The 27,960-nt window shown below is 41.0% G+C and overlaps 5 protein-coding genes across 7 annotated transcripts in view; 2 read left to right on the top strand and 3 right to left on the bottom strand.

Moving 5' to 3' along the window:
- Positions 1 to 315: 315 nt before the first annotated feature.
- LOC135074101 (zinc finger protein 200-like) lies at positions 316 to 11,565 on the bottom strand. The gene is made up of 8 exons (XM_063968409.1): positions 11,372 to 11,565; positions 10,659 to 10,961; positions 10,505 to 10,576; positions 10,197 to 10,421; positions 9,729 to 9,889; positions 8,458 to 8,615; positions 5,708 to 5,860; positions 316 to 467 (listed from the first exon to the last, which is right to left on the bottom strand). Exons 1-8 carry the CDS (start codon positions 11,537 to 11,539, stop codon positions 316 to 318), a joined length of 1,392 nt encoding a protein of 463 aa, XP_063824479.1. The 5' UTR covers positions 11,540 to 11,565.
- Positions 11,553 to 15,555, top strand: LOC135073700 (odorant receptor 94b-like). 2 transcript variants are annotated; one of them, XM_063967837.1, is made up of 7 exons: positions 11,553 to 11,608; positions 13,491 to 13,788; positions 14,233 to 14,329; positions 14,462 to 14,569; positions 15,080 to 15,184; positions 15,321 to 15,380; positions 15,461 to 15,555. In XM_063967837.1, exons 2-7 carry the CDS (start codon positions 13,556 to 13,558, stop codon positions 15,500 to 15,502), a joined length of 645 nt encoding a protein of 214 aa, XP_063823907.1. In that variant the 5' UTR covers positions 11,553 to 11,608; positions 13,491 to 13,555; the 3' UTR covers positions 15,503 to 15,555. The 2 variants fall into 2 exon arrangements, with proteins under 2 accessions (XP_063823907.1, XP_063823906.1); XM_063967836.1 differs by lacking the exon at positions 11,553 to 11,608 and adding an exon at positions 12,659 to 13,151.
- Positions 15,556 to 18,652: 3,097 nt separating this feature from the next.
- On the bottom strand, positions 18,653 to 21,911 carry LOC135073698 (3-hydroxyisobutyryl-CoA hydrolase, mitochondrial). 2 transcript variants are annotated; one of them, XM_063967834.1, is made up of 5 exons: positions 21,713 to 21,911; positions 20,828 to 21,368; positions 20,473 to 20,747; positions 19,720 to 20,039; positions 18,653 to 18,966 (listed from the first exon to the last, which is right to left on the bottom strand). In XM_063967834.1, the coding sequence occupies exons 2-5, from the start codon at positions 21,366 to 21,368 to the stop codon at positions 18,789 to 18,791; spliced, it is 1,314 nt and encodes a 437-aa protein (XP_063823904.1). In that variant the 5' UTR covers positions 21,713 to 21,911; the 3' UTR covers positions 18,653 to 18,788. The 2 variants fall into 2 exon arrangements, with proteins under 2 accessions (XP_063823904.1, XP_063823905.1); XM_063967835.1 differs by having other exon boundaries at positions 19,898 to 20,039; positions 21,713 to 21,910.
- Positions 21,912 to 22,237: 326 nt separating this feature from the next.
- Positions 22,238 to 23,222, top strand: LOC135073695 (peptide deformylase, mitochondrial-like). Its single transcript, XM_063967831.1, has 3 exons — positions 22,238 to 22,680; positions 22,752 to 22,872; positions 22,950 to 23,222. Exons 1-3 carry the CDS (start codon positions 22,345 to 22,347, stop codon positions 23,141 to 23,143), a joined length of 651 nt encoding a protein of 216 aa, XP_063823901.1. The 5' UTR covers positions 22,238 to 22,344; the 3' UTR covers positions 23,144 to 23,222.
- An 830-nt stretch (positions 23,223 to 24,052) lies between these two features.
- The window catches only part of LOC135073697 (cytoplasmic dynein 1 intermediate chain), a 28,453-nt gene continuing 24,545 nt past the window's right edge, over positions 24,053 to 27,960 (bottom strand). The window contains exons 15-17 of the mRNA XM_063967833.1: positions 27,420 to 27,560; positions 25,761 to 25,886; positions 24,053 to 24,935 (exon numbers count right to left, since the gene is read on the bottom strand). Coding sequence (XP_063823903.1) covers positions 24,771 to 24,935; positions 25,761 to 25,886; positions 27,420 to 27,560 — 432 coding nt within the window. The 3' untranslated portion in view covers positions 24,053 to 24,770. The remainder of the gene's footprint in view (positions 24,936 to 25,760; positions 25,887 to 27,419; positions 27,561 to 27,960) is intronic.

Here is a 27,960-nt window from a genome sequence, read left to right as displayed (position 1 = left end):
GACCCCTGCCTTAGTCCTGCGCGGGCGTCGAAGTCCGAGATTGTTGGTGTACCTCTAGGTTCCGTTTGGCGCCTGTCACCTTAGTCCTGCGGCGGCGGGGACTGAGACAGGGGCGGGGAGGGGGCGACTGGTGTACCTCTGAGCTTCTTATACGCCTGTCTCAGTCCTGCGGCGGCGAGGTGATGCTCAAACATGATGCATGCGCGATGTCCAATAATGTCCATACCTCTCGGTTTGCATTCAGCCTCCTGCCTTAGTCCTGCGCGGGCGTCGAAGGCCGAGGTTGTTGGTGTACCTCTGAGCTTCGTATACGCCTCAGTCCTGCGGCGGAGGGGGCGTGGTCTCCCCGGGGAGGGTGTGGTGTCTCCGCGCGTGTCGTCGCAACGCGCTAGGATCGGAGTATGCGCGGCCACAGGTAGCACAGTGGTAGCGCCGCCCTGTGTGCACCGGCATGTGCCGGCTCAGGCCTGAGGGAGATGGCTTAGGTTTAGATCAGTCTTTCCCAAAGTGGGCGATAACGCCCCCTTGTGGGCGCTTCAGGCTTAAAGGGGGGCGGTAAGAGACCCAGAAAAAAAATCGGGACCTTGTGTAGAGGCTTGGGAGGCGTCATTTACTAGACTCTTAGACACCGACTGAGCACTCGACACTCGACTACAAATGGGGGCGCTAAAAAGAATTTATTCTCAAAGTGGGCAGTAGGCAAAATAAGTTTGGGAACCGCTGGTTTAGATCCTGTCACGGAGACTTTTTGTAATGCTGTCGCGCGTTTCGCTAACGAGCGACAGCATCGCTACTAACGCGCGTTAGTCGCATTTGCAACGCGCTACAGAAGTTATATCAACGCCCTACTATTATTGATTTAACAGAAGGGAAAGTAGAAAGGGCGGCAGGTGGCAGAGGAAAAGTAACTACCCCTCAAAATGTAAAGCCCGGTCCGTGAGCACGTAAAATTTTGTCCAATGACCCCTAGCTACCCATCCTTATCGCTCGCGCGTAATTATATTGCTGTCGCGACTGTTCGACTGGCACCCGCAGTGAGTGTGCGAGCGCGATAGCAACATAATTACGCGCGAGCGATAAGGATGGGTAGCTGGGGGTTATTGGACAAAATTCTACGTGCTCACGGACCAGGCTTTAGTACACCACTAGAACTACCTCAAAATAGATTTTGAACTTTAACTCTTTAATATAAGACTTAAAATAAAGGCGCATTCAGTGTCGCGCGGAGATAGCGCGGTTTCCGCTTTTATTAGATGTTATAAGTGGGTGGGTAGTTGGGTACTTTTTCAGTTTATTGATTTAACAATATGGAACATAGAAATCAATACTGACGGGCAGGGGCGTACTGTAGGCGCAGTGGAAAAGTAACCGCCCTTCTTTTATTTATTTATTTATTTTATTTATTTATTTATATGGCATACCAACAACATATATATTATACTCTTATGATTAACATTTATGAACATAACATTTCTGATATATATGTCACTTAAGGGTAAGCACAACATTCAGACGGAGATTTAAAACGAATACAAAAGCGACTCGCCAAACCAAAAAAAGAAAACTAATAAGTAATAACAAGAAAAAAAAAGCGTGCCCTACATCGCAGAACTTAAGTGCTTATGCAATTTATCTTTAAATTTAGGGTGCTTATCGTAAAATACATCTAAATCCCGAACCTTGCTCTGTAGTGTGTTGTAGTCATTAAGGAGTCTGTACATAGGAGATTGACGACCCAAATTGGTTTTCGTAGCCGGTATCTTGAAAATCTTGGTGATTATGTGTCTAGGATATCTGTATGGTATGGAGAGGCAGATACGCTGAAGGAGACTGCTACACCTCACCTGACCATTCAAAAGTTTGTGCAAAAAACACATGCTTAAAAGAAGTCTACGGTCGCTGAGAGAAGACATTTTGAGCTTGTCGAGGCGCTGTGTATAGGGAGCTCTATGGGAAAATTCGCTAGAGCAGAAGGCAAGATGTCTGGTGAAAGCTCGCTGAACACTTTCCACCCTCTGAGAGTGTATGGCGTAATATGGATTCCATGATGTGGAAGCATACTCTAGGTTACTGCGCACCAGTGCATTATAGAGGATGATTTTAGTGCTCTGCTTAAAACCTTTACTATTTCGTTTTAGAAAGCCAAGCATACGGGCAGCCTTAGTGACCGTCTTATCAACATGAGAGATAAAAGTTAACTTGCTGTCGATGACAACGCCCAGATCCCGAATTTCCCCAACTTCACCAAGTACTACGTTCAGTGGCGGGGCAAGACCTAAATTTGATGTGGGCAAGACAGATTTCGCGAGGCCTTGTTCTGTGGCGACCTGAAGACGGATTTTATGAAATAATAAAAAAAACGGGTCAATGGTCTATTCATTGACAGTTTCTGATTTCTTGATTCAGTGATTATTTTTAAAGGAATTTTGCGCCAAGGAATAATGTTAGTCACTTAAAACCGTGTTGTTGCTTAATTTTGTGTCTGATTATGGCTGAATTTGTTTGGAAAAAAAATTTTTTAACTGCATTGTTTAGCTATCAATAATTTATCCTACTAATATTATAAATGCGAAAGTTTGGATGTCATGATGTCTGGATGTTTGGATGTCTGGATGTTTGTTACTTTTTCACGCAAAAACTACTGAACGGATTTTGTTGAAACTTTACAGTATTACGGTTTATAACCCAGATTAACATATAGGCTATAATTTATGACGATCTGTGACATACCTACTAAATTTCACGCGGGTGAAACCGCGGGCAAAAGCTAGTATTTAATAGTATTTAAAAGTTGAATTTGACATGTGAGCAAAATTTTTGATGCGCGAGGCCCCTTGTTCCGCGAGGCCGTAGGCGGTGGCCCACGTCGCCTACGCCTTACGCCGCCACTGACTACGTTATCGATCCTATAGGTGGTAGCAAGCGCCTTTCTTTTTCTGGCATATTTAATGTGAAAGCATTTAGTAGGATTCAGGGTCATATTGTTGGCGTCACACCAATCTTTTATTTTGTTTAGATCTATTTGTATAAGGTTGGAGTCAGCAAGGGACCCAACAGTTCTGTAAACCTTAAGATCATCGGCGAACATGGATATTTTGCAATGTTTGATTTGAGCTGTTAGGTCGTTGATAAAAATTAAGAAGAGGACCGGGCCCAGGTGTGAACCCTGGGGAACTCCAGACTTAGACAGATATGTGTCCGAGTCATAGCCATTAACTGCAACACGTTGGTGCCTGTGTGTCAAGTATGACCTAAACCAGTTCAGCAGAGAACCACTCACACCAAGTACACTCAGTTTTTCCAAGAGAAGCCTATGATCGACCTTATCAAATGCGCTGCTAAAATCAGTGTATACTGCATCTACTTGGGAGCCTCTATCTACTTCCTCACATAGATCGGATATAAAAGGTATGAGATTCGTCAGTGTAGAACGACCAGCCCGGAAACCATGCTGATGATCCGATAGCATGTCATCGACAAAGGCTGACACGATTGGACATAGCACAGACTCGAATATCTTTGGGAAACATGAGAGTATTGAGATAGGACGATAGTTCTTAATATCGTCTTGCCGACCTTTTTTGAAGACTGGTATGACTGGAGCCTCCTTCCATGTACTGGGGAAAACACCTGTTCGAAGCGAGCAGTTAAAGATAATTGACAGTGGCAATGCTAGATCAGGGCCACAGCGCTTGATGAATAGGGGAGGTATAGCGTCTGGGCCAGCCCCTTTGAATGCGTCCAACCTTTTAATCGCATTGAGTACTTGTCTCTCAGTGAAGCTTAGTGAAGCGATATGTTTATCGTTCAAGGGCAATTCATAACCGAGGGCAGAGGGATCGACAGTTGGTGAAGGCACCGGTTCTGAATAAACAGAACAGAAGTGCTGAGCAAAAAAGTTGGCTACATCGGCACCAGATTGTGCAATTGCACCATTTAACTCCATATTTGTAGGTATTGTTGAGAGGCCACCCCTTTTGCTCTTAACATAACTCCAAAATGCCTTTGGATTAATATGCATGTGTGATTGTATTAAGTTTTTGTAGTCTCGAAGACATGTGTTGTGAAGCTTGTGAGATCGTCTTCGAAGAAGTTCGAATTCCAGCTTATCACGCGGGTTTCCAAATTTAAGATATCTTTTGCGAATTTTATTTTTTTCAGATAGCATTTTAATAAGAGATGTATTAAACCAGCACGGATAACCAGGCCTAGTAGGTCTTTTTCTCGGCACAAACTCCTCAATGGCATTATTTAAGTACTTGTAAAGCTTCGCTACCATTTCATCAACATCCGCGCAACAAGTAAGTTCACTGATCCAATCAATAGACTTCAGTTTCAGAAAAATCGCTTCGTAATCTGCCTTATAGTAATTATACCTAGTATCTGTCTTTGGTCGCAAATAATTAATACTATCGTTGTATAATATCAATAATAAACTAGGGTGGTATCTGTTACACTTGCTCAGGCTGCATAAAGGACCCGACACAGAAGCATTCTGAAAATTACACAAAATGAGATCGAGATATTTTCCATCGTCGTTTCTTATACAATTCAATTGATAAAGATTGTTACAGGAAATAAAGTCGACCATTTTATAGCCCAAAGGGTTGTTATAATTGGTTGGAAACATTTGAGGGTGACTCTGCTTAGGCTCCCACTGAATAAATCCAAGGTTGAAGTCCCCAAGAATTACAAGATCATCGCAGTAATTCATTATTCTTTCAACATTATCAAGGAAACGTGATAAAGACTCTATTTTGACTGGAGGAGGATTCTTCCCTTCTGAAAATCTTAGTCTACCCTCCATCACTTGATTGAAACGAAGACTGGCATTAGGGGAGGCCTATGGGACGGGATTATTCCCACCTCACGTTCCCACCGCTGCAACTCCTGCGTATCCAGGATCTACAGCTTGACCGCCAATAAAAACCCAACCATTGAAAGTCAAGTTTGTCCCGGGGGAAAGTTAAACTGTCATTGGACCCGCAACGAAATTAATCAGAAGAACATAGAAGAAGTTCGAAGTTAAGGTTCAACTTCCCTCCATTGCAAAGCGGATGACAGGTGACAAACAAAGGTTTAGTAACCGAAGAAAAGATATGCCAATGTTCAGCAGTGGACGTCCTGTGGCCGAAATGATGATGATGACGGCTTTTACCCGTGGTCCCCCCAACATGTCCCCCTGGTGGGTCCACGGGTAATTTTTTTTACCCGTTGTCCCACCGTTCTGAACAGTGTTTGCCAGTGGGTCTACGGGTAATTTATTTTAACCATGGTCCCACCGCACTAAGTGGCAAACATTGCCTAGTAGGATATGAGTGACTTTAACCCACATGTGTGATGTGAAGATATTATAAAAAATGTTCTTGCAATTATTAATTTCGATGTATCCTTTATTCTCAAATAAATATGAACATAGGAATTAAGTCATAAATCTATGATGGTGCCGTACCTACCTATAATTATTTTCTATAATTAATTATAGATTTTTTATAATATTATAGATACCTAGGTGACATGCAATGTTTGCCACTTAGTGCGGTGGAACCATGGTTAAAATAAATTACCCGTAGACCCACTGGCAAACACTGTTCAGAACGGTGGGACAACGGGTAGAAAAAAATACCCGTGGACCCACACAGGGGGACATGTTGGGGGGACCACGGGTAAAAAAAGCCGGATGATGATGAAAGCATAGATAACTCACCGGAGGCGTAGAGGAAGACTTTGTCGCAGGCGGGGCAGCTGTGTAACGCGAGCGCGCGCGCGTGCGGCGGCGCGTGCTTGCGCGCGTGCTGCTCGAGCGCGCCGCGCTGCGTGAAGCTCTTCGGGCATTGCGTGCACGCGAATGGACGCTTCTCTGCAACCACGGGACCCTTTAATAGCCTGACCAGGCCTGTTCATCTCCGCGAGTTTACATCGAAAACAAAACACGCACGATGGCCCACCTACAGGATACTATTCGACAAGGCCTCACATACGAGCGAACATTGACGCGTATTCTTGTGTATGATGGAAGAAAATAAAGAAAATGGTGTACTAAATACTGTGCAGTATTTAACTGCCTAAATATAATAATAAAAACACAGAATGTACTTTTTTTAAGTTGCCTCAAGACACTGAGAGGTAAATAAGTAGTTAATATTATTCATGATAATTCATGCTAAATCCTGAGGCTAAATCATGTATTTCCTCCGCCATTTTCCGCAGTTTGGCACCTCACGTCACATCATTTTACCGAAGTCAGCCCTATAGCTTCGGCGCAGTGCCGATCACTGACGTTTATCAACAAAATGGTGCTTGACTCTTGAGACAGGCTAAATTGAGGAGTGTCTTTTCAAAAGGGGATACCTACATTCTATCTTATTTTTCACAAAATGGGAAAAACTTATATGGGAAATATTTACAGACCTACCGAAAAGCATTATTTCTGTTATGAAACTATTTCATTACAGTGTTCTAACTACACTTTTTGCCAAAAAATATGACTTGTTAATTTAAAGTTACAGAGTTCAGAAAAATCATAATATCCTCTTTTGACACGGATCTTTTATAATATCCCCCTTTGTTCTGTACTTACTGTAAATATCCCCTTTAGTTGAGCCTACTATTTTGTAAATATCCTCTTTTGTATTGTACATCTCAAGATTTTAAATGATAATAAAACCACAGAATAATAATAAGTACTACGTACAGAAGTTTTACTTCGCGAAGGTATTTAAAAAAAATTATGCTCAATGTCATTAACAATATGGTGTAATTTAGCTGGTCTCAAGAGTCAAGCACCATTTTGTTGACAAACGTCAGTGATCGGCACTGCGCCGAAGCTATAGGGCTGACTTCGGTAAAATGATGTGACGTGAGGTGCCAAACTGTGGAAAATGGCGGAGGAAATACATGATTTAGCATGAATTATCATGAATAATATTAACTACTTATTTACCTCTCAGTGTCTTGAGGCAACTTAAAAATGTACATTCTGTGTTTTTATTATTATTTAGGCAGATAAATACTGCACAGTATTTAGTACCATTTTATTTATTTTCTTCCGTCATACACAAGAATACGCGTGCGTAAGTCAAAGTTCGCTCGTATGTGAGGCCTTGTCGAATAGTATCCTGTAGGTGGGCCATCGTGCGTGTTTTGTTTTCGATGTAAACTCGCGGAGATGAACAGGCCTGATAAAACACAGATTATTCTTTTTTTTTAATAATAATAATGACCAAAATTAAAGACGCTACTGAACAGAATTATATTTTTTTTATTATTAGACATTCAAATCCTGATTTGTCCAATATCAGGTGTCAGACAATCACACAACATAGATTCCGTTTTACGTTAATTTTGCGTTCCGTTCTACAGAGTAAAATGTCTAAAAATAAATCCTAAAGCATAAAGTTAAAGGAAATAAAACACTATGTAAAAGTAAATATCCCGTTTTGAAACGGCTAATTGGTATAGTGTAAATATTTGTATTGTAAATATCCTCTCTTGTTATGAAATGAAAAATAACTATTATTTTTTAAATTTTGTAAGTGTAAATATCCTGTTCTGAAATGAACACTCATATTTGAAGCTGCTTTACTTGGGAGAATATCCCGTTTTGATTAAGATTCAAGTGACGAAAGTGAGTATTCAGCACTAAGAACAAGACTGCATACTCAGTTTAATAAATAATAAAAATGTAAATATCCCCTTTTGAATAGACACTCCTCAATTACACCATATTGTTAATGACATTGAGCATACATTTTTTTAAATACCTTCGCGAAGTAAAACTTCTGTACGTAGTAGGTACTTATTATTATTCTGTGGCCTGACTTACATTCATGACAGATTGATTTTCGAATTCGTTTTTAAAAGGGAGCATGAAAACGTGCTGTTATTATGTGCAGAATTCTGCTATCTAAGGCTGGGTTGCACCATCTTACTTTAACTTTGACAAACGTCAAAAATCTGTCAAACTCCATAGTACAAAAACACCGGTTATCGTCAATGTTAGGTGGTACAACTCAGCCTAAATATCCTCTCTACTGGCACGTGTTCGCGCGCGCTAACTGTAGGTAGAAGCACTGTGGTAGAAAAAAACTTTACAATTACAAACAGAAAAATAATATCATGAATACAGATTTCAGCCAACAATCAAAGGTGTATGGCAGATTAAAATTGTCCTTTTCTGCTTCAATACTTAACCACCTACCCACCCCACATTAAAGGTGAGTTAAAACACAATAAAAAGTATGTACATAAGTTACCTCTGAGAATCTATAAATGTTTACATGTTGCTAACTTTTATCTGTTTTGCTCAAGGTCAGCTGGCAGAGAATGACGTATGGCATTAAGCTCGCCTTTTTGTACGGAACATTGTTGTGTGTGCAATAAAGTCTTTAAATAAATAAAATAAATAACTTGTTATTCACCTATTTATCAAAATAAATAATGAAACAAAGTACGTACCGCGATGCACGAGCTCGTGTCGCTTGAGCACGGCGCGCTGCGCGAAGCGGCGGCCGCACGTGGCGCACGCGTGCGGCCGCGCGCCCGAGTGCACGCGCGCGTGACGCGCCAGCACGCTGCGCGACGTGAACCGCTTCGCGCACACGCGGCACGTCGTGCTGGGGGCACGCCGACGTTAATCAATAATAAATAAATATCCGACGACATTTTACATTGCGCTTCTAGTCCCAAAGACGATTATCACACTGCACCGCGGTCCGCGTGGCTACATATAAAGAATCCGGCGCGCAGACGCGTTGTCAGTGTGTTGTGCCGCGCATGTTTTCTATACAAACTGAACTTGCATTCAATTATTAAATTTGTCGTCCCGCGTACCGCGGCGGAGCGCGGTGCAGTGTGATAATCGCCAAACTAAGCATTCAAAGCTTATACTATGGGTACTAGACAACGAATATAAACATACTTAAATACTTTTTTTTTGTAAATACATACATAATATTATACATAGAAAACACACAGTCCAATACAAACATATGTTCATGCACACAAATGTTTGTACAGTGCGAGAATCGAACCCGCTACCTCCGGAATAGTAGTCCGTTTCAAACCACTACACCAAACGGCCGAAAACTTATCACTACTCGACGCCCTAAGGCTCGACGCAAATGGGCCACCGACCACAGCCACCGGTGGCCAGCGACGCCGACTTAACACACTTTTTGTATAGTGGCGAGTTGCGGACACTACTGTACACGTGGCGGCCGGATACACGTGTGTGACGCGTCTATACAAAATCGTCGCATTCACGTGGTCGCCACCGTGCACCGGTGGCTGTGGTCGGTGGCCCATTTGCACTGACACTAAGAGCCTTGCCACACTGGCGAATTGCAAGCGATTTCAAAGCGGAGCGGCGACGCGACGAAAACTCTAGACGGAAACGTTACGTGTTCGCTGTGTCGCCGCTCCGCTTTGAAAACGCTTGCAATTCGCCAGTGTGGCAAGGCTCTAAGATCGCCTTCACCTTCATATGCAAATCAGGCACTGGCAACGGTCTTTTTTTTAATTAAAAATAAAATAACTATCAATCACGTACTAGAAAAGTGCATGCAAAGAGAAATAATAATAACTTTATTTGGCATAAGACGCAAGACAACAAGGTGGGTAGGAAAATAAAATTCAAGATGAACGATGAAGAAAGGTTTTAAAAAAATACACATTAAAGCATCTCGCCAGTAAAAAGAAGAATTCATTTGAACATTACAGTAACTTACTCTCCCTTAGTCCCTTTTTCTTTGCTTGTCTTACTTGTCTTGCTTGCTTGCTGTCTTGGTTTGTTCGATTTTATTATACCCTCCTTTAATAAAGTTAAGGTATATAAAGGTTCAACTTCTATGGTTTTTTTATTAATCTCTACAGGTACATCTTTTTCTTCCTGAAAAGAAATTCGATTACATACATTAGCTTTAAAGATGATCACCACTCAAACAAGTATATTACACAATATCTCTTGATTTCTTATCAAATTAAAATATTGATTTCTTAAAATATTACAACTGTAAATAATGACTTCCAATTCTATGGTTAGCATTGTGATAGTTGAATTATGATATTTGCAATTATGTGGGTAGATAAATATATTCTCCTTCAGAGAATACCCAATCTTTTTCTATACATATTTTATAATTACTCGTATAATGTTTCTGCCAATTTGTAACTACCTAACTGACTTGCTGACTAACCTCGTCTTCTTCTACTAGTTGCAGTATGACCTTGGTGTTATCTGCTCCTTCCAGCTCCACAGTCCTGAGGTCCTTGTCTGCGAGGATCAGGCCCTCGCCCTCTTGCCCGAGAACGCCTAGCTCCAGCAGCATCGTGGACATTATCAGGGAGAGGTCAGAGGTGCTCTCTTCTATTTCTAACGGAGTTGTACTGGGGTTCGGTATCGATTCATCAACTGTAATAGTCTGGAGAATGAACAAAAAGGTTAGTCTAACAACAAAATGTTACACTAAAAACAATGTTATAAATGAAAATAAAACATACATACATTTACTTCATCACATGTTGATTTCTCTAATTCATTTGATAAAACTTCCAACGTTGCTGTGTCATATATGTTCTGGGGATAAAGCAAGATTGTTAAAGTCTACTATACATGTTTACAGATAAAAATGAGTACTTGTTTACAAAATAGACCTTACCTCAGTTGTATCTAACTGCACACTATTGGAATTGACTAGATTGAGTAATTGCATCTGCTGGGCTTCGTCGTAGGTCAAAACTAATTGTTCCTGCTCGTTGCTCTCAACTGGAGAAGGCTCGCTGTCAGCTGCTTCCGTAGTCTTCATGGCCGTGGGGTTTAAATGTCTCCCTTTCATAGCCAACACATGAGCCTTCAGCTTTTGATACGTCACTTCACACTTTTTACGGAATGTATAGCACTGTTCCAATTGTTTATAACATTCTACGCATATTGCATTAGGTAGATCGCTGTCACGAGTCATCTAAAATATTAAATTATATTCAGGTATTCGATCTAGGATAACTAATGCTAAACGTAAACATTTATCTCAAAAAGTTTACTGTAATCACTACTGAATGCTCAATCAATTAACTTATTGGCCCTGGCAATTCCAAAGACAAAAGAAGGAGAATTTATTTTTAATTAATTGAGTCAATGATGAACGTTGCTACTTTCAAATGGGTAAAATTCACCTCTTATAAGAATGTATGTTTGCTTTAGAGTAAAAATTTTACTGATAATACAATCTATGTCCAATCTACAAAGTTAAAAAAGTTACTCATGCAAAATTAACACAAAAAAGCACTGGCTATTTACACAACTATGACTACAGACTAGACTAAACACCAAGAAAATTGGTAATAATCTGGTGCTTACTTATGATAGCCTCACCTCCAGCCCCACACAGATCATGATCCGCAGCGACAGGGCGGCGCAAAGCTGGTCCGCGTCGTCGAAGATCGGCACCGACACCTCGTCTCGGCCCAGGCACAGCCGACACAGTTCCGACACACCCTTGATCGCCTGGTAGACAGGCCGCTTGCGCGAATACGTTCGCATTTTAGCAAAAAAACAAAGTTCAGTCGATAAACAACCACTGGAAGGTCCCAATCATAACCTCGATCTAAGGTATTGGATATGTTGATATCTAAGTCTGTACATAATCACAAATAATGTAATTCATTAAAACCTACGGAATGATTTATAATTTTATTTTAATTTGAAACGTTTATTGGCAAATTTTTGTGGGTAAATTAAAAATTAGCCAAAGAAAGTTTGACATTTATATGACAGCCTTTTTTCGTTTTTTTATCAAGGTTTTTTTTTAATGAGATATTTTACGGCTCTGGGTATAAGCTTTTTGAGTTTTGATTTAATAGAAACAATAGAACATACCTAGGTGCTTTAGTTCTATTGCTTTTCGTGGAGTACGGAGTACCTATAAGTAAGTAGGTAGTGCCCGTAAACAAGATTCAAGACCCCATCAGGTCCAACCAAAGCGGGTTGTTCATACGACAGCCCATTTCACACTCAATGCGCGCTATAATTCGAAGTGTTTCCATCACAGAGCAAAGTTTCCATGATGTAATATATTTATCACCTCACTGCACTTTAAAACACAAAATAACACCAGATTTATACACTAAAGTACTATAGATCGACCATGCTTTCCGTTCAACTACCCACATATTCCGAATCTGCATTTCCCTTTTGCTGCCAAGAGAAAGTGTCACAGTCACAGACCGTTGTTCTTTCATTTTAGATGCTAGGGCTTCGTGCAGTTTGCATGAAATCATTGTCAAGTAAATATTATAATAATCAAGTCAATTTAATACCCAGTAAAGGAGATCTTTAAAAAAAATATTTACCTACGTAGAAGAAGCTCACTCAATCCTAAGAAGATTTAAGTAGTAGAGAAGAAAGTCTCAGAAAATCGTTATGAAAATCTAAATCCACACGAGCAAAGTCTCGGGCAGACACTAGGTTTTACGTAATAAATATTAAAGTAGTTTGTTTCAACGATTCGACCCTGTCTACCAGTTAAATAATAAGAACAATTATCTAACTCTACCTATCTAATCGACGGTTTTGATAGGGTTAAATAATTATTGAAATACAACATCTAGCGCTGCCATACGCGGCTATCAACTACTGTGAGTAGCACTAATTTCACGTGCAATGGAGAACCCAGGAACTTCCGACGAGACAAACAAAATCTCAAGATTCTTTTTTCAAGTCTGTCGGCTAATATACCTCCTCGGATTACCAAACTTTTGGTCAAAGGATTTCATATTTTCCAAATCATTCATTACTTTTTACGACTCCTTCACGAAAATAATGAACGTAACGACTTACGTATTTGTGGTTACGGAATGGGGGGCGTTTTATACCCAGCAGAATCTGAATGAGAAGCAGCATTCCGATAGGCTGGTATTTTGTATCTCTCATCCTATATTAGCCACGTACCGGTTGATCCTGACTCACCACGGGGAAAAGTTAAAAGAACTGGTGTATCTACTCTGCTTGGACCTTAAAGAAAAAGTCAATGACGAAAAAATTGAGAAAGACACTATTAGAAAAGCCATAATTTATGCGACTGCATTAGTAGGTCTATGTATCATATCCGTTGTATCTTACGGGATTGACGCATTCGCTAATTTAATTTCGTCAGGTAAAGATTTACTTTATTATTTTACTACAAAGGATATATCCTGCACAGTTAGCTATGACCATTAAATACTATATTTAATACTCATACAATACAATACAATACGGCCCGTTTTACCGTATAAAATCACTTTTGAAACTTTCCTCTGAACGCGAATTTACCGACTGACTGAACTCATATTCAGACAAATGTTATCTACAGAAACCTAAATTGCCTGCAAGTTTTTGCAAAGCTACATTTATTACTTAAGGGGCAATTTTCGTACTTTTATAGAACTCAAAATTAGCATGCCTACTTACCTAAATTGGTCACAATACCTACATGGAAAGTTGTTTATTTCAGATGCAACGTTCACGACGGTGGTTACTGCGTGGCCTGATGTAGGAGACAGAAGCACGCTGGCTGGTATGGCACGGATCATGTTCTACGTCATTTGGTGGATCTTCATGTCCCGAGTGTTTGGAGTCTACATAATTATGATAAGCATCATAGTCGCACTTGAACACCAGTATAAGAACTTGGGAAACTACTTCCGTAACCTCAGTAAGGTCTTCGAACAAAACTTGAGTCCAACGGAGAAGGAAAAAAAATATGAAGAATCTCTTAAAGTTGGGATCCAACTTCACGCGAAGACTCTCAAGTACGCAAGTATTAAAAAAGTACCGTTAGTTAGCGTAAGGAGTGGCCATAACTAGCTACAACAAATAAAACAAACACTAAATTCTCACTATTACGGGATTTGACAACTTTGAAAACACACAAGGACTTTTAAAAAAGATAAAAAGGTATTTCCTTCCCGATATCTCGTTCGACTCGGTTGTTGCACGAGTGATGGTTGATGGTTGCGGGCAGACTGAAGATGCTGAAGAGATGCGGCGTTGTCTGCTCGGGCGCGATGAAGTTTCTTCACCCACCCGCATTTGCACAATATTTTTGTCCGTGGTACAGTCAGTCGTACAAACTACAGTAACAGTGTTCGGGTTTCTTTTAAACGACCTCAGACGATATTATAATTAATATTGAGAATTTAGTAAGAAATGTAACATGAAAGTTTAATATAAATCAAACACTTGATGTCTTTCAGGTGCATCGAACTAGCCCAAGCCTCATTCGGTCCAATTTTCGGGGCCCAAATAATATTGAACACATACGTCATAGTCCTATTATTGTTCCAGATGGTGGTAAGTGTACCTACAGTTTGCGAGTAGATAAACATTTTTTTTATTTGGCATATTTCTTCAGGGATCATTTTGGTCCTTCAAATTACCTGAGCAGTCGGTACCCAATATGTCATTAGCTTTACTGTTCCTCAGAGCTCCGAGCGAACACTGGGGAATGTTTTGGCGACGATCTTCACTGGACTTGCGATGCTACTCAGCACTGGTTTCCTCATGTGGTCTGGCGGAGACATCACTATCGAGGTATTAGGGACGTTTCCTGGGTCAAAAAGCAAGACTTTTAATTAGTCCGTCAATTAACTTATCAAAAAATACTCTACACGTATTTTTCACTTTTTCAAACTAATGAAAATTTAAAGAGATAAAGCGCGCCAAAGTTCATAAGAAGAGGCCCGTGACGTCAATGCGTGCATAAAAGTGCCGCACGTTGTGACGTCGTGCGGAACTTCAACGCACCATAACTATGTAATTATTTGTTAGATTGACAAATAAAAATATATGTATCCAATATTTTTTGATATTAAACATGACGGGCTAAAAAAATTTTTTTAGGAAACTAGCCTATTATCTCGATGCCCGCAGCAGTTCTGCCCCCTGTTAAGAGGCGAAAAAGGCGTTTTTTATGGAATTCTTTGCTCCGTGAAGGAATTCGATTTTCGGAGCGATCAAGAAGTGCCACACGTCTAGGTCCCTGAACTTAAAACAAGACTGGAATGTTGGTGACGTTAAGATAAACTGTGCTTTTGCTTTCAGGCAGCAAGTCTGTCTACGGACATGTACTGGTCCGGTTGGCAGAACTGCCAAGCCTCCACCACTGGCACTCGAAAGCTGCTGGCACTTGCCATGCTGCAAGCACAGGTAATTTACTTGCTTTTTGATAATTATGAATGATGATGCCCTCTACAGTGAAGTTCTACCTCCAAAATTTGTAAAAAAACAAGTTTTTGTACCAAAATTCCCCACTCAGAATTTCCTATCATTGTTTTTTTTACAGAGGCCCGTGATGATCAAAGGTCTTGGGGTGATAACAATTTCTTATCCCGCTTACCTTTCGGTAGGTATCATAAACTTCGATGCATTTAGGTTTTCGTATTGTTAACCTGCATTACATAAACGTTTTCAATTTCATTTCAGATCGTGAAATCAGCATACTCCGTTTTTTCAGTTCTATACTGAAAATTAATGAGAAAAATAAGAAAAACCTCTTCATTTATGTTATTTTATAGTAGATTACAACATTTCTGAAATAAAACTGTTTCTCATTGTAACGTTATTTCTGTGACAATCAGATTTCATCCGAGTGAAGCAGCAGGCAAAATATAGTAACACGTAACGTAATTCAACAGCGAAAAGGGGTTGATTACTTAATACGGGAAATTTGCTTAATTTGCCCTTATTAAGCAATCAAACATCGTGATCAAGTGACAAATTGGATAACTATTTTCTAATTGTTACGAAGTAGTTACTGTAAATTGGCTCAGATAGGGGATAAATGGTAAATTGACGTTATTAAGGACGCTATAGCAATTAAACAAGCAAAATTATTTAGTAATTATCTTAGATGCTTCTTTTGAATAACGGAAGGGTTACGTACCGAAAAAATAGAAGGTCTTAGAAGTTAGGAGCTGCAGTTATCCTAAACTGTAAACTAATTACCTAAATAAAATGATGTCATTTATACATATGTCTACCCTACCTAAAAAGACTACAATCTACCCCGCCAGCTTAACGGCACAGTCAAACATCGGCGAGATAGGTAAAGAGTTTTTATCGTCGAATCGTTTTAGCCAAACGTTCAATGCTGGCCATCAGGATTTCCACAAAGAGTCCTGCACCGCATCCAGGTGCTTCTCGCGACCTTCACCAGACAGATCGTTGGTCCACTTAGTGGGAGGCCTGCCCTTATTGCGTTTTCCGGTCTATGGACACCACTTGACAACTTTTTTGGCCCCAATAGTTATCAGCTCATTTCAGATTCGATCACGCAGGGAAACTCCGAACATAGCACGCTCTATCACCCTATGGGGGACCTTGAGCCTTCTCATGAAACCCATATAGTAAGCAATCACGTCTCCAATCCGTATGGAATCGCTGCTAGTTTAGATAGTTTTTATCCCGGTTCCTGAAGGAGGGACAAGCGCGCATTGATATTGTTGAGCGACGATTGAAAGTCCGAGTCACACAAGATTCCGATGATGGGTCGAAAATTCTAAATGCACAGTGGTTTTTTATGTTCTCAGTAAGTACTTTAGAGGTGATTTTGCAACAGAAATGTAGTATGCTTAGATTGATGTGCTGTCTTCTGTACACCTCCTTAGTAAAGGAACGTGTTTGGGCGCTTACTTATGGTCCTTCGAGCCGGATATTATAATCGGTTTACTTTTAAATGTCAACAGTTTATAGGTACCTTCATTTTTAATTATTTTTGGTTTCAGATTGTTAAATTATCTTATTCAGTATTCTTTCTCCGTACCTACTGTTTTAATAATTTTACTGGTAGTAAAATACGAGTAGAAGGTGTTACTATGTAGTTGTAATTATAGCTGAAGTTCTATAGTAGTTCGTAATAGTAAAATAATAAATCCGTATACACATTATAAACGTTGTTTATTCATTCAACATTGCCAACTCAATTTACTCAATAAAAATATCACATTTTTTCATCATCTTTCAGCTATAACAATTTTACGCAATTTTTCTATTAAATAACATTTCCAGTATCAAAACAGCATCGAGACACTCACCGCTATTTATAAAATATCTACATACACAAAGTATGACGTAGATATCTACAAAAGTTCATAAAAATAAATGCATCTTGTTTATTGTCTTGTCTGCGTTGACATTAACTACAGGCACTCGCATAAAATATTTAATTGAATAAATCTATAAAAAGAATTGCACTTAGTTCTAGGGAAGATGTAACTTAATGCAAAGGCTCATTCACACTATCTCTATACAACGCGGTGTGTCGTTATGAGTCTATGATAAGTTTTCATAATAATATAAGTTTTGCAATAAAACAGTTGTGACAGTACCAAGACCGATGAAGACTAGAAGAGCGAATGTATGTAAATTGACATATTCCGGTTCGTGAATAGCAATCCTTCGCACATATTACGATGTCGCGAAAAATAGATTAATTTGAATTTATTATTCACATGCTTTGGTCCAGGCTGCACTTTGTATTATGAGTATTCATTTCTGTCGAAACTGTCGATACTATTCGATCCACGATTTTGATATAAATGTAATTAGATACAGCTAAATTGCTATCAATATCAAGAATCGAGTAAGACGCGTACAAGCATTTAGGGGTACCCTTGGGTATTTTCTACCTATATGGTAGCATACAAATTGTCATCATGAGATATATTTATGTAGGTAATAATTAAAAAAGTAATGGCACATAACAGCATAATGCAACCTGAACCATACCAATGACCACCACCAAAGACTAAGCTATACTACTAATTAAAGATAAAATCCCTTTGTCTCAAATAGGCCAATTCCAGGTTCTTTAACCAATGACGATGTAAATCTACCGGTTATTTGACACGTAAACAGTTTAAATAGTTGCGAGGGCATACTTCTTCATTTCATTTAACTAATTGCCAACTGTGATGCTAACTACAATCATATTTTATTACACTAATATTATTATCATAGACGTAATGCTATACGACACGACACTGTGTTGTTTATATGGAACATTTAATTTTTACGAATCATATTTTTTTTGCTAAACGTAAATAGCAATCTATGAAGTAAATAATGTATAAATTCAAATCATTACATTATAAGTACGAAAATTGATTTCAAAATATACTTTTTACTTCAATTGTATGAGAAAGTAGTTAATTTTTCTACTTATTTCTAAACTACAATGCACCAATCATTACATCAAGTTGTTTCACAAGATCTGACATGATACCTCCTCTGATCTGACGTCCTATTTAGTCGAATGGTTGATTAGGACAAATGAAACTAAAAGCGTCACTGTGACCCTATACTTACTACCACAATTCGTGACCTATGTGATTCCAATTGGAAGAATTTCAATAGGAATGGTCCAATTTTGTGTGCGAAGTGCGGTTCGATTGCTTCAAAAATACGCATCATAATATGCGGTTAGTTTGATTCAAATTCAAAGCACTTTACAAGTGCCAAATATTACTTACGAGCTAAAATATGGAATCACCACCTTGTGTTTTGTTCCGAGCGATCTTAAGAACTTAATGACTATGCATGTATCTGTGGTATCAATTTAAAGTTTATAATATTATCTTTAAAATGGTACCATTTTTATTTGTCTTCTATTAGTCATTTAGTTTTTGTGATAGCTCGAAACAAATAGGATGATTCCATATTTTTGCTCGCGAGTGTAGTTTGTTCTATCACGTTATTTCATGACTCAAATGAAAACAAACGACGGTTCAGTCAGTTCTTGCGAGACAACGTACTAAATGCACCCGCCCGTAACGTGAAACTGGCTCACAGCTTGGCGTCGTGGAAGACGAGCTCCTGGTCTTGCGGCAGCTTCTTGAAGTAGCTCTCCACGTAGTCGTCGTCCACTTCTGCCAGGGTCTTGTGCTGCCACTTGGGCGCGTTGTCCTTGTCGATGAGGAGTGCGCGAACGCCTGTTGAGGAAAAATGTGATAGTGAAAAATCTAAAAAATCAGTTGAACATAGGCCTCTCCCCCAATGCTTTCCATGCAATTTTTAAGTTATTCGGAAGAATCTCTTGTACAGGAATCAAATATTAAGCCAAACACTGTGAGACATTTTAATGTAATAATTTTGCAACAAAAATCTAGTCTGATGTGCACGCGTCATTTAATATTTGTCTAATAGTTATCAGATTCTATTGAATCATAGTATAGTTTTACTCTCTTCTACCCTACGCCACCAGCTTCTTCCCTCGTTAACTTTTAAGCCAATGATTTTTTATAGTTTACAGGACAAGGCGTAAGCATGATACTATTACTAATTCTGTGGCATAAGGGTAAGTTTTGAAAAATTTCGAGTTGAAACCGAAAAGCTAGGGAAAAGTGTTCACACGTCACAAAAACAGGGCAAGGCGTAAATTTAAAAAATATCAAGTTTAAACAAAATCTAGGGTCTCAGGAAACCTAGGATAAGTAAAGAGTTCACTGCGTCACGAAAACACTCAACCTGGTGTTCTGAACAGCAAAATGGCCGTATTTTGACCTACCCTCGGGGAAGTCGTGGTTCATGGTGGCGAGGCAGGCGAGGCGGAACTCCATGCGCAAACACTGGCCCAGCTCCAGCTGTGCGCCGCGCTGTAACGCTCGCAGCGTTATCTTCAGCGAGCCGGGGCACATCTGGTGCGACACCTGGACTTCAGACACGCGGCCCTGTTCTACACTCACCCTCGGGGAAGTCGTGGTTCATGGTGGCGCGGCAGGCGAGGCGGTACTCCATGCGCAGACACTGGCCCAGCTCCAGCTGTGCGCCGCGCTGTAACGCTCGCAGCGTTATCTTCAGCGAGCCAGGACACATCTGGTGCGACACCTGGACACGAGACACGCGGCCCTGTTCTACACTCACCCTCGGGGAAGTCGTGGTTCATGGTGGCGCGGCAGGCGAGGCGGTACTCCATGCGCAGACACTGGCCCAGCTCCAGCTGTGCGCCGCGCTGTAACGCTCGCAGCGTTATCTTCAGCGAGCCAGGACACATTTGATGCAGTGTCTGCGGGCAGAAGAGAATATAGTGTTTACTACACATATTTTAAATCATGGAGACAAAACACATGTCAGAGTACCCCTGCCCTGTGGCCAAAAAACACAAGTTATCGCCAAATAACATATTGTTTAAGAACTCATCTTGCATGTGCTTCTAAGTATGCAGCTTTGCGTTGTGTGACAGTGACGCGGCGGGGTCCAAGAATAGTTGCTTGGACACTCAGATAAAATGTTGGTCAGTTTGGTAAAAAACATAATTTAATTATACTATAAGAAGATTACATAGCTCATCTTATCAATAAAATCTGAATGGTATTCAATTATTCAATAAGAAATGATAATGCTTCTTGATAATTTATTATCAACAAAAAATCCAAAGCATTACTTTTAAATAAAAAAAAACACATTATAATTATGGAATGGAGCAGTAACTAACTAACCTTCAATGTTTTCACCGACCAGTCATTCTGGACCTTCTCAAGCCTCTCAATTATTTCTTCAATGGTTGATGCCGCGAAGCAGTAGTTGATGTGTTTGATATGTGGGGCCAGGGAGAACTCTTCCAGGGGTTCGTGGAACTTGTTGATTAACGAGTCCACCTCCATCTCATTGGTGCATCGAGACAACAGCATTTCTAACTCATGTAGACGTCTGCTTGGAACGTAGTGAGTGGCAATGCCGGCTTTCACCACATCACTGCCTTTTAATCTGTCACCTATAATTTAAAATGGAAAAAAGTTTTAAATTCTCATCAAATTCTTTTATATTTACATTGTGAATTGGAAGAATACAAACCAGTTAATCCTAAGTATAACCCAAGGTTGACCTGCAACCGTGGCAGGAAGTATGAGCCACCCACATCAGGGAACAGGCCAATCTTCGTCTCAGGCATCGCTATCACCGTCTTCTCAGTTGCCACCCTGTATCTCCCGTGGACAGACATCCCCAAGCCTCCTCCCATTGTGATGCCATTGATAATCGCTACATAAGGGATCTTATAGTTACCAATCACATAATTTACATTATATTCAGTTCTGAAGAATCTGGGACCCTCTACTTTATCGATTGCTGCTTTAACGTCTCCGCCAGCACAGAAGGCTTTCTCCCCGGCACCTTTAACTATAACTAGTGTTTTTTGCTTCTCCCATTGCTGTAGCTGAGGCAGCAACTTTGTTACCATGGACGTGTTCAATGAGTTCAAGGCTTTTGGTCGGTTTAGTGTGACAATGCCAGCATTATTCAGTGTTTCAAATAGAACATCAGATTCTTGGGAAGACATTGTGCGTTTAAGAGCTAAAGAAGTACTTCTAGTTAGGTTTATGCTTAGTTTAAACATCTGAAACAAAAAATTTTATTTTTATTAAAAGTTCCCAACTTGAATTATCCCATGTGCGATTATTATTGCTTTTTAACATAGTTTGCATCATGGTTGCATTGAGTAACTACAATGAAGTAGCAACGATCATTAAATTATAAGTTCAAAGGTTTCGGACGCCTGAAATCGCGAACTCCACTGATAAGATAACAAGATCGTTTGAATAAGTCTTGTATCGCGACCTTGAATACTATTAGCTAAAACATACCAAGCAGCAGTTACACAAACATCCTCACTATGTAAAAACACACTGAATAGTAATATTCAACAGCTTTACCTTCTGTGTAAATTTCGTCACTACTTACCTCGATTGTTCGGAGCTAATTAATTATACACAAAACACTTATGATGGGCACAGTGATTCTAACTAAACATTCACTAATATGTAAATAACTTTACTGCATACGATTAAAGTTAGTAAAGGCTAATAAAATAAAAAAATCGAAAACCGGTAGGCCTCGCGGAGCGATTCCAAAGTAAAAAATGACAGCTCATCTGACAGTTGACAAATAAGCAATAGGGTTGCAACAGAGTCCAGATGTTTGGTAATCGATTACATCGACTATGATTCTGTCTAAGTGCAGGTATATACGCAGGTGCACGTGCACGTATGTGCACGACGTGCACTTGCACGCAGTCACATGCGCACTCGGACACTTGCTTTGATAAACGGATTCGCGAAAAACACATGCGTAAAAGAATATCACGCGCTTTTCGCGCAGTTACATCCGAAAAAAGAAACGCAAACGCAAGGCATTTCGTACTATCAATGCCTACTAATCGAATAAAAGCTAAATATGGCATCACTATTTTGTCACAAAAATTGACATTGACATTTGCTTCCAGCTGACTGCATAACCTCAAATCCTCAAATTTAAAAACATTTTATGATTCATTAATGAAATAAATAATTACGCTACGTTAATAAACGTTTAAAATGGGTGTTATGAGGAAAGTTCTAAACTGGTATGCTCGCTTGTCTCCCAGCCGAGGGAAAACATCGCCTCCATATGAGCATGTCGTTCAAATTGGAGACCCTAGGTTACGTAAAGTATCTGATACAGTTCCAGTTGATAAAATTAAAAGTGAGGAAGTTCAGAAAGTGATAAATAAGCTCCGACTCGTTCTGCATAGATACGGCAGCGTCGGTATGTCGGCACCACAAATAGGAGTGAATATGAGAATGTTTGTGATGAGACATACAGCCAAACAAATCTCCGCAGTACCTCCTGAAATAGCAAAGTCGAAGGGTATGTCAGTCGTACCGATCACTGTAAGTAAGTATTGTTTAATTCAATAATTTTAAATTGGAATTATGTCTATTCAAATTCCATCTTTTTTTAGGTGTTCATAAATCCAAAGATAAAGGTGGTTGACTATCAAAAGGTAATTTATATGGAAGGATGCGAGAGTGTACAAGGGTATTCAGCAGAGGTGCCTAGATACAGAGAAGTAGAAGTAACAGGTAAGAATCATTATCAGTTAATTTTGATGTCTTGTATGTTTTGTACAATAAATAACGTAAGAAAAATCTTGTTTCAGGGTATGACGAAAATGGCGAGAGTGCAACTCGCGTGTTCAAACTCTGGCCAGCTAGGATCGCGCAGCATGAGATGGACCATCTAGACGGAAAGATGTTCACGGACCTGATGGAGCGAAGGACCCTGACATGCGCTTGCTGGGAGGAAGTCAACCTGTCTAAGGGAAAAGTTGTAATACCATTCAACCCTGAATAAAAATTAGCAATCTACATAATAAATTGTATTCATTGAAACATAGGTGCATAAGCTGACCCTATTCATAAAAGAAAAGGTCAAATATTTTAAAGCATAATTTATTCAAGTATTACATCTTGTTAAAGCATAACTGCATAAATATATAAATACCTGCTTTACAATAATTATACTTTAAATTACCTGTCTTTTAATAAAATTATTTAGCACTTTTACAAGGATAGCAATTGGAAACATTGATAACTAACAGGTTTTAAGTTAGCTATGTAATTCAGTACAAAAATAATGAGCCTACAATCTAGTATTTCTGCAAAATAGTACCGTGACTGAAAATTTTCCTTATAATATAGCTGCAATAATATGTTAAGCAGAAAAAATCAGTAACTATGAATCAAATGTTTCTAAGGAGACAACATCTTATCACCTTTTTCTATTAGAGCTATGTTGATAGTGTCCAAACAGAGATACCTATGATAATATTTGAGATATTTAAATGTTTTAAAATAATATCTATTTGATCTAAAATTTATGTTGTTATATCTGTGCTATTATAAAGTTTATAGTGATTATAATTTAATAGTTGGTTCTATCTACCTACATAAACATTATAAAAGTTCTGAATAAAAAGTTATGGTATGTTTGATATAGTATACCGAAACAGTAAATTCATTTCACCTTATCATACCACCATCCTAATTTTTATGTCAATCCTGCAGAATCAACCAATAATTCCAGAATAACATCTTATTAGTCCATCACTAATCAAACAACAAATTCATCTCCAACTCTTCATCTCATAACAATTTTCGATTGCAGATTAGTTACTAATTCTTGTTGGTTAGTTTAGTGAGATAGATGACTGGATAGCACAAGTCATCAAGCTTCCAAGTATTCTTCAAATTCATTAGGCCCTTTTCAGGGCACCTATTTTATCTTTCTTGCCTCGCTGTAATCAGCAAGCATAACATGATCTTTTGAGATCAATTTCATCCAACACTTACTACCCTTTTTACACTGTAACATTGATAATATAATTTTAATGAGATATTCTTAGGGGTGTCACCAATTCTGATAAGTTTAACTATTGGTTTTCCAGCCCAAAATAACTGGCAAGTGAAGTAAGAAAGAGCATTTTCATGGTAAAAAAGTGTTCTCAGCAGGGTTCCAATTGAGGAACCAAATTGGAATAATATAGTTTTGCGTGTAGAGATGCCGCTCGATAGCTTCTAACAATATCGATATAGTGTGTAACTATGCAAAATATGACGTACAATAGTAATAATTATTATTATTTTGTCTAATGGCTTCAATGGTGCAAATTTGAAGCACACACACACATGTAATTAATTATAGTCGCACGATTCTGAAACGTCAAGTGGCAAAAAAAAGCAGTGGTTAAAATCGGAACCAGCGATCCGGTATTGACGGTGGCGCCCCCATTCAACGGGTCACGGGTGGGACGGTTAGGACATGTATGCCACTTTATACGTTTTTGGTTCAGTGTAGGACATCCGTGCCATTTTATACGATTTTGGTTTAGTGCAGACATCTACACCACTAAACGATTATCGGAGTCAAAAATCTATCGTTATCAAAACTATCGATAGCCGGTCATCTCTAGTGGGCCCGCCTACCGCAGCGGGTTGCTGGCGAGCGATGTGAGCGACGTGAGCGACGGCGGGCCGGAGGCGGCCAGGCTGAGGCGGTCGCTCTCCTCGTCCGCCTGGTTGTTGCGTAGCTCTTGTAACGTGTACACGAACTTGGTCCACTCGTCGTGCCGCGGTTGGGCTACGTGCTGGAACGATACCTTGTTGTTAGTATTTTATTAACAGTCACTGCTATCTAAAGTCTTGGGCATTCAAAGATCAAGAAAAAGGATCCTTTTTTTTTTGTTCTGGTACACTTGTGCGAAAGACACAAGCGCGAAAAGCGATTTGCGTGGATGGACACTTGCTCAAAAAGACATGAGTGCAATCGGTAGTTTGCGCGAAAAGTTGCTAGATACTATTCACAAGTTAGGTTACTGTAATTTTATTTTACCAGCCAGGGTCCTCTTAGTTAGAATTAGATGATGGAATCTTGGAAATGTACTCAGAGTGCCCGTAGCAAAAAAGCAGTTAACAGGTTTAAGGTACAATTCCAAGACGGGCCGCAGACCGCAAACTGCAAAACTATGAAATCTGCAGCGTGGCGCGCGCCGCAGCTGCAATGCCGCGCTGCAGATTTCATAGAGTTTGCAGTTGAGAATGAGGGCTATCGTTTTAGCGCTCACCAGTTAGCGCCACTGTAGAGTAAGGTCCTGTCACTTGCTAGTAGCGAAGACAGTGGCGCCAACTGGTGAGAGCTAAAGTGGTAGCAGGACTATCGTATTTGCACTCATCAAGATGGCGCCACTGTAGAGTAAGGTCCTGTCACTTGCTAGTAGCGAAGACAGTGGCGCCAACTGGTGAGCGCTAAAGTGGTAGGAGGACTATCGCATTTGCACTCATCAAGATGGCGCCACTGTAGGACTGGACCTTACTGGTCCTGTCAATCGCCAGGGGTGCCAACTGTTAAGTATAAAAACGATAGCCCTCATTGTACCCTTAATTAACACATTGGTGAACTGTATAGTGCGTACCTCAGCCAGCTCGTAGACCCATATCTTGCCGGCGTCGTCGCCGGCGGTGACGTGCGTGCCGGCCGGCGTCCACGACACGCGGTTGAACGCTACGCCGCCTTCTGCTTGGATCGACGCGATCGGCACCTGCGGACGTTGATGGAGAAATTAATTGATGTTGCGTTGGCAGGTGTCATAAGTGATTTGCTGTTCTGCTGATTGCAGACCCCTAATGATATCAGTAGAGCTTCTCCGAAACGGCGTTTACGTAGTTTCAGGTGTATTTGTCACCATCGCTCATTTAACAACATTCGTTTTTCAGAGTAGCCCAGCTATATTACAAAAGGCACAAAAGGTGGATCACACCCGTTGTCGTCAAACAAGCACAGCACTAAATCTCACTTCACGAAGTGGATGAACATCGCTTGTCATTACCTTGCTGTCCTCTAAGCCAGGGTTTCCCAATTTTTTTTTGCCAAGGAACCCCAATTGATTATACTTTCCCTAGCGGAACCCCCGTACTACTCCGCCCGCACGCCCTGCCCCTCCCTTGTGCGTAAACAAGTCGGTGCGAGCGAACAACGTCGGTCACAAAACATGGGATAATATTTTTTACGGAACCCTTGCGGCCTTTCCACGGAACCCCAGGGTCCATTCCAACCACCATTCGGGAACCGCTGTTCTAAGCTGCTCAAGATACGTAAGCTCACGCTCAATCGAGCGAATTCTCGCCTCATTGTAGTCGAGTGAGCACAGCGCTAGTCATAAATGTTGTTCTGTCGCTACTGTTCACCGTCTAGCGAGTACAATTCTTGCCTCGCATTGGTCGAGCAAGCACAGGGTTAGTAAATACCTAGCTGTCCGCTAGTGTTCAACATCCAGAGAGCACTGATCTCAGGCCTCACCTCGGTGTCGCGGTTGAGGTTCCACAGGTCGAGGCGGCCGGCCGCGTCCACGGCGGCGACCAGCGCACGTCCGACACGTAGTCCTCGAGCGAGCACAGCGCTAGTCATCATCTGTCCCCTACTACAGCGACAGTGCTCGCTCACACAGGCCTCACCTCGGTGTCGCGGTTGAGGTTCCACAGGTCGAGGCGGCCGGCCGCGTCCACGGCGGCGACCAGCGCACGTCCGACACGTAGTCCTCGAGCGAGCACAGCGCTAGTCATCATCTGTCCCCTACTACAGCGACAGTGCTCGCTCACACAGGCCTCACCTCGGTGTCGCGGTTGAGGTTCCACAGGTCGAGGCGGCCGGCCGCGTCCACGGCGGCGACCAGCGCACGTCCGACACGTAGTCCTCGAGCGAGCACAGCGCTAGTCATCATCTGTCCCCTGCTACAGCGACAGTGCTCGCTCACACAGGCCTCACCTCGGTGTCGCGGTTGAGGTTCCACAGGTCGAGGCGGCCGGCCGCGTCCACGGCGGCGACCAGCGCACGTCCGACACGTAGTCCTCGAGCGAGCACAGCGCTAGTCATCATCTGTCCCCTGCTACAGCGACAGTGCTCGCTCACACAGGCCTCACCTCGGTGTCGCGGTTGAGGTTCCACAGGTCGAGGCGGCCGGCCGCGTCCACGGCGGCGACCAGCGCACGTCCGACACGTAGTCCTCGAGCGAGCACAGCGCTAGTCATCATCTGTCCCCTGCTACAGCGACAGTGCTCGCTCACACAGGCCTCACCTCGGTGTCGCGGTTGAGGTTCCACAGGTCGAGGCGGCCGGCCGCGTCCACGGCGGCGAACAGCGCCGGGTGCGCGGGCGACCAGCGCACGTCCGACACGTAGTCGCCGGAGTCCTCGAACGAGTACAGCGCCTTGTTCTCCTAAAGAATTAGAAAGTCACGTTAATTATTATAATCATATACCGTACTACCTACAAAAACACTATTCCAAACTTCATTAGGATTCATTATTATCATAATTTTAGCCACAGGACTTCCCAATGATTGATCCGATCACAATGGCCGATTGGAAGTTGCAAGCATCCAGCGGCTGATTGCACTCTTTTAGCTACGTGTGATTTATAGCGTGATCCGGGCGAACGAGTGATCAATGCCGCGTGCGTCCGCACTGTATTCGATACTAGGAATGTGAAATGAAATTCAGTCAAATGACATTCACTGCTGGCCAAAAGCCTCCTAAGGATTTCCACAATAACCGGTCCCTGTACTGCTGTTTATTTAGTGGAAGGTCTATCCACACTACGTTTTCCGGTGCATTCCA

The sequence above is a fragment of the Ostrinia nubilalis genome, chromosome 8 (genome assembly GCF_963855985.1).
Source record: "Ostrinia nubilalis chromosome 8, ilOstNubi1.1, whole genome shotgun sequence".
Lineage (NCBI taxonomy): Eukaryota > Metazoa > Arthropoda > Insecta > Lepidoptera > Crambidae > Ostrinia > Ostrinia nubilalis.
This window is presented reverse-complemented; position numbering and strand designations above follow the sequence as displayed.

What these genes read in the sequence shown, in the direction of transcription:
- LOC135073700 (XM_063967836.1), top strand. Translation starts at nt 12,659, where the DNA reads ATGGAGAACCCAGGAACTTCCGACGAGACAAACAAAATCTCAAGATTC. An exon ending in CGCTAATTTAATTTCGTCAG is followed by an intron (nt 13,152 to 13,490) that starts GTAAAGATTTAC and finishes TGTTTATTTCAG; the next exon opens with ATGCAACGTTCACGACGGTG. An exon ending in CTTCACGCGAAGACTCTCAA is followed by an intron (nt 13,789 to 14,232) that starts GTACGCAAGTAT and finishes GATGTCTTTCAG; the next exon opens with GTGCATCGAACTAGCCCAAG.
- LOC135074101 (XM_063968409.1), bottom strand. Translation starts at nt 11,539, where the DNA reads ATGCGAACGTATTCGCGCAAGCGGCCTGTCTACCAGGCGATCAAGGGT. An exon ending in TGATCTGTGTGGGGCTGGAG is followed by an intron (nt 10,962 to 11,371) that starts GTGAGGCTATCA and finishes TTAATATTTTAG; the next exon opens with ATGACTCGTGACAGCGATCT. An exon ending in CAACATGTGATGAAGTAAAT is followed by an intron (nt 10,422 to 10,504) that starts GTATGTATGTTT and finishes TTCATTCTCCAG; the next exon opens with ACTATTACAGTTGATGAATC.
- LOC135073695 (XM_063967831.1), top strand. Translation starts at nt 22,345, where the DNA reads ATGGGTGTTATGAGGAAAGTTCTAAACTGGTATGCTCGCTTGTCTCCC. An exon ending in TGTCAGTCGTACCGATCACT is followed by an intron (nt 22,681 to 22,751) that starts GTAAGTAAGTAT and finishes ATCTTTTTTTAG; the next exon opens with GTGTTCATAAATCCAAAGAT. An exon ending in CAGAGAAGTAGAAGTAACAG is followed by an intron (nt 22,873 to 22,949) that starts GTAAGAATCATT and finishes ATCTTGTTTCAG; the next exon opens with GGTATGACGAAAATGGCGAG.
- LOC135073698 (XM_063967834.1), bottom strand. Translation starts at nt 21,368, where the DNA reads ATGTTTAAACTAAGCATAAACCTAACTAGAAGTACTTCTTTAGCTCTT. An exon ending in GTTATACTTAGGATTAACTG is followed by an intron (nt 20,748 to 20,827) that starts GTTTGTATTCTT and finishes TTTAAATTATAG; the next exon opens with GTGACAGATTAAAAGGCAGT. An exon ending in GAACCACGACTTCCCCGAGG is followed by an intron (nt 18,967 to 19,719) that starts GTGAGTGTAGAA and finishes TTTCCTCAACAG; the next exon opens with GCGTTCGCGCACTCCTCATC.